The sequence below is a fragment of the Nothobranchius furzeri genome, unplaced genomic scaffold, assembly GCF_043380555.1.
Source record: "Nothobranchius furzeri strain GRZ-AD unplaced genomic scaffold, NfurGRZ-RIMD1 Scf030, whole genome shotgun sequence".
NCBI lineage: Eukaryota > Metazoa > Chordata > Actinopteri > Cyprinodontiformes > Nothobranchiidae > Nothobranchius > Nothobranchius furzeri.
The window spans coordinates 1,230,001-1,235,000 of NW_027223047.1; the positions used below are offsets into that span (position 1 = coordinate 1,230,001).

Here is a 5,000-nt window from a genome sequence, read left to right on the forward strand (position 1 = left end):
CACATCTTCTGGGAGCGGCCTTTCAAGAGCTCAGAGCTCATCCTTGCTTTCACTGTTGAACAGGAAAACATGTACACCACGGACCTTGCAGACCACAGTGAAGAATCTGATTTCTCCCAAAAAGATTCCTACTAGTAAGTAATCAATGAGCAACATTTTAAGGCACAACACATTATGATATTTTTCATCACACGCTGTTTATAAAAATATTTTTCCAGTTTTTCCAGATGTGACCTGTGCTGTGTCAAGTGATGTGCCCGACGGTGAGATGGTTGCTGCAGCAGAACAGATGGAGTCAGAAATGACACGTAGGTTATACAGTTTTGTGTTAACTTAGAAAGATCTTTTAGATTTATGTGAGATATTGACAGTATTTAATGACATTATGTTTACTTTTTATTTTTGTGACTTGCTTACAGAGAGGAAAGTCTGTCTTCCTGCCAAATGGATTCCAGCGCTGCCTGTGGAAGATCAGCAGTGGATTTCAAAAGCACTCTTCAAGTGGTCCAGGAATGGACAACCAGAGCTCAACCTCCTGAAGCTGGATAAACTGTGGTGGCACCCTCCTGACCCACCACTTGTTCCCCACGGCCTGCCAGCAACAGAGAGGTACTTTGGCCACTCCCTGTTTCTTTGGATGCCCAGAAAACTTTGGCGGGTGAGACTGGTTTGTCCACATCCTGATTGTGGCAAAGAAGAGCTGACCTCTGCAGGACTGCATCAAAGAGTTCGGCAAGTTGTCAGCATGACCACATCATATTTTATTGCTGCAGAGTACCTGGCATGCAAGGGCTGCAAACGGAAAGTCATCAGCTGGAGCAAAGACATTGTGTCTCAGCTAGATGTAGGACATCAGATCCAGTTTCCCTGTCTTCTCACATCCAAACTTGGATGTGACATGGGAGTGGTCCGCCAGATGAGACAGAGGGGCCTTGGAAACAGCAGCAGCCAACTTCAAAAACAGCTGGAGGAGCAGCATGCAGAGACATGGCTTCAGAAGTCCATTCTTTTCATGTCTCACCAGAGAGGCTTTGCCAGAGCTGCATCCACAGGTTTGGTTGAGCCTCTGAATTTCGGAGAACTGCCAACGCTGTTGACTGTTCCGAAACACCGCTGGCTGATGCAAGTCTACGCGCAGGATGTGCTGAGCAGGTTAGACGAAATCAAGGCTTCCATCACGTCAACCTTTGGGCGTGTCCTGAAAATAGACTCCACTAAAAAAATTGTCAGGAAGCTGGCAGGACACAGCCGTGGAACGGCAGCATGGGCCACAAACATGGGGAACGAGCACGGCCAGATCATCATGTCTGTGCTCACAGTGAGCGAAGGTCATGGGTTAGGCAAGATGGTTGAGGGAGTCATTAAGCGCTACCACGATGCAGGAGTGTCGCCTCCAGAAGTGCTGTATGTCGACCGGGACTGCTGTGGGTCTTCTCATCTCCACAAAATGATCAGGGCGTGGCAAAACACCAGCATTTGCTTGGACATTTGGCACTTTATGAGGAGGATTGCAGTGGGCTGCACCACCGACTCTCATCCAATTTATGCCGGCTTCATGAACAAACTGAGCCACTGCATTTTCATGTGGGATGACTGTGACCTGCAAGCTCTAAAGGAAGCCAAGCGAGCTGAACTGGAGGCCAAGTTGTTGCACCCCACAGATGCTGATCTGCTGCGAAACATCAGCAGAGCTGAGATGGCACGTCACTGCAAAAGGACAACCAGAAGCAGCTCGGAGATGGAGACCTTGATATCGGAACTGATTGAGGCCTACAGCGGGCACAAGGGAGGCAACTCATTGGGAGTTCCGCTCATCAATTCAGAGAGAATGGCAGAGATATGGAAGGCTCAGAAGAAGCACCTCAGCTGTCTCCAGGACCCACCAGGAGTACTCCTATACATGGAGACTGGCACCATCAAGAAGGGGGGGCACATTCTGAAAACCTATCGATGTGCAAGAGGCTCCACTTCCCTCGAGTCCTTCCACCTGCACATGAACAGGTTTATTCCTGGTAAGGGAAAAGCACTTTATCCTCACAATCTTATCCATGAGTTTCTCTTCATGTTCACAACCCATTTAAACATATTTATGAATATTTTTCAGGAACACTGGCAAGTGACACCTTTTTTCAGGCATACCTGTTGGATGGCTTGGCCAGGTGGAACGAAGACAGGAGCATGTCAGCAGAAGGAAGATCAGAGCCTCACTCCTACAGCGGCCTCCTGAGGCATGCTGCAAACCAGCTGTCACAGGAAGTCCTCGGGAAGAGCTGTGTGAATTACACAGGGCCACAGGCGTACACAGGTGTGTTAGCAGAGCTGATGCACCAGTCAGAGGAGACGGAGTTCAGCTTTGACCAAGCTCTGATTAGATTAATATTTCATGCTAGCTAATTAAAAGTCAACAATGTGTTTGTTTGCTGAAATTGTGTCATGACAGTGAGTTAAAGTTAAAACAAACGTTAATTAAAGTTAAAGCTGATTTTTGATTGCTTTCAGGGGAACTCATTGGGGTCGAGTATCTCTACAACCAAACAGGAGATGTTCTTGAGGACCGCAGAGTGGCAATTGCAGCTTTGGAGACAGAAGACGTAGCTGTGGCAGAAGATGAGGGCTTTGAAGAGTCTGAGGTTTTTGTGGATCTCACAGTTCCCATCTTGGAAACCACGCTCCAGACTCCTCAACCTGCCTGTTCACATGACATTTTGGAAACCACGCTCCAGACTCCTCAACCTGCCTGTTCACATGACTTCTTAACATCACCTGCATCTGAACCCTTCCTAGAGATACCAGCTGTGGAAGTTAAACATGCTCCTGTGGATGACCTGGAAGAAAGTGAGTGATGTTCATGCCCAAATATCACATAAATGGGAAAGTCAAGATGGTTTCTTTTATTATGTAAAGTGACATAAGTGACTTTAGAACCAGGTTACTGATTAATTTTGTTCTATAAACCTGTGTCTGAAAGTGTGTGTGTGTATGTGTGTTTAATAAAAGGTTTTGATATTTATGTTTAGCTGCATCTCCATCAAGGCTGCCTGATTTCCACTCTGATGACACTATTCCAGGGACATCAAGGAGACAGGTAAGTTAGATATGATTTGGCTACTTTTGCCCATTTTTTTTCTTATAAATACGTAACAAACGTATCATTTAGGACTCCGTTGGCCCCGACAACACCGAAGGTTTCAGAGCTGTGCAGGATTTGGCTGAAGCACTCTTCAATCTGAGAGAGCACAGCCTGGCTCTCACCCTTGAAGAGTCCAATAACATTGTTGCTCTTTGGAAGAGATTGTCAGAGCACGACAAGGAGCGCATCGTTTTTTCTCCACACCACCAAACAACCCTGAACAAAGGCCGTTTTAGAGCAACAAAAAAAATTGTTGCACCAGGCGTTGAGTCGACAAAGCGGTATGTTGGTCACAGCTGTTCAGCCACTGATGCATATTCTTCTACAGATCTTGCCTGAGTCCATTTTTCTTGCCTTTGTCCTCCTAGGTGCTATTCTGGAGCACGCATTCCTGGACAGTGGCCAGATTGCAACCGGATTGTTGAGGCCATTTTTGTCCAGCTCTGCATGGCTTATCCAAACCCAAAGAGAGTGGAAGGTGTGGCATTTTCAAGGTGGACCCTCATCATTCGTGCTTACAAGCACATTAGAGAGTGCATCCTGAACAACATCACCATCATGGAGGAGACGACCATACAGTTGCCAGAAGTCAACAAAACAACCCTCACACAGTGGTGAGTTAAAACTGTGTCATGATGGATAATGATGGACTCAAATTAGCTGACCCAGAGACAAACAGAATAACTTAAAGAAGTTTTATTCACAAGCGAGATACACAAATAGTACTCCCCAGGAGGATCAGTGGAGTAATGATAATTCACTTGGAGTGCTCACTCCGCTGGAGGTACGGTCTGCTCAGGGGGGTGTGAGAGAGAAGGGTGAAGATTAGATGGATCCACAAATTATTTGTAATCTTTAAAGGGGTCAAAGGATGGCTTACAGTGTCCTTGTGTGACCCGGCAGTGGTGGCAGGAATCACCATCGGATTGGAAGAGGGGGTTTCCAGCTGAGATGGGTAGGTAATGCAGTCTTATGCTGCATCAGCGTTACTCTGGAAGCATGAGTGAACAGAAAGTTAGTTGACTGCAGAGTACTTACCTGAGGGTTTTCTGATTTTACCGTAATGACTAACCAACTGGCCTCTCAGATAAGTAGATGAGACTCAGCTACAGAGACTGGGACTGGTGTCAGGGACTCCTCTGCTGGAGAGAAAATGAAGAAGATGAGAATCAGTAGAGAGAGAAGCAAGCCAACAACTTCATGACTGCTGGGATATGACAAACTATTAACTTCAGTGATAAAATCTGAGTGACTTTAAAAACAGGACAGAATATTAGTTGGTTTGTATTTCACAAACATCACAGAATCTGTAATATCGATAAGAACATTATTCCTTGAAATTAAAATCAGCTATTCTATTTATTTCATATGCAGGTATTGCAGACGCACCCGGGCACAGGAGAAAGACATTCTTGAACAGGGCATTCTGGCACCAAAGCCAGCCATTTCCGGTGAAACCAGTCAGCAGTCAGCACCACAGCACAAAGCCATTCAACCTGCTCCATCACACAAACCTTACACCTTCGTCCTTCATCCCGACACGGCTGGAACGGCAAAACTGAAAATCAAAAAGTCAGATAGAGCACAGTGCCCACCTCAGCCTCAGCCACAGAACACAGGACAGTTGTCTGTGGAAATTTTTCCACCAGCAACCTCATCTGGTCCCACCTATTCTGTACCTTCTTTTATTCCGATCCAGCCACTTCCTCAACCCATCCTGCCACAGTTTATCTGTGCTCCGACTCCCTCTGTGCCAGTGTACCCTGTTGTGGCTGGGCCATCAGCACCTAAAAGCCAGACAGCACATGTACCCTACACCACACAGCAGTACAGGAAGAGGAAGGAAAAAGAGGAGCAGGCTGGACTACAG

The 5,000-nt window shown here is 46.5% G+C and overlaps 2 protein-coding genes across 2 annotated transcripts in view; both read left to right on the forward strand.

The window, feature by feature from the left end:
* Window positions 1-1,554: 1,554 nt before the first annotated feature.
* Window positions 1,555-3,472, forward strand: LOC139064438 (uncharacterized). Its single transcript, XM_070547790.1, has 5 exons — window positions 1,555-2,012; window positions 2,105-2,305; window positions 2,500-2,835; window positions 3,018-3,085; window positions 3,158-3,472. The coding sequence occupies exons 1-5, from the start codon at window positions 1,556-1,558 to the stop codon at window positions 3,467-3,469; spliced, it is 1,374 nt and encodes a 457-aa protein (XP_070403891.1). The 5' UTR covers window position 1,555; the 3' UTR covers window positions 3,470-3,472.
* A 1-nt stretch (window position 3,473) lies between these two features.
* Window positions 3,474-5,000, forward strand: part of LOC139064439 (uncharacterized) — a 2,470-nt gene continuing 943 nt past the window's right edge. The window contains exons 1-2 of the mRNA XM_070547791.1: window positions 3,474-3,744; window positions 4,505-5,000. The exon at window positions 4,505-5,000 is cut by the window's right edge and continues 943 nt beyond it. Of these exons, the coding sequence (XP_070403892.1) occupies window positions 3,578-3,744; window positions 4,505-5,000 (663 nt within the window). The 5' untranslated portion in view covers window positions 3,474-3,577. The remainder of the gene's footprint in view (window positions 3,745-4,504) is intronic.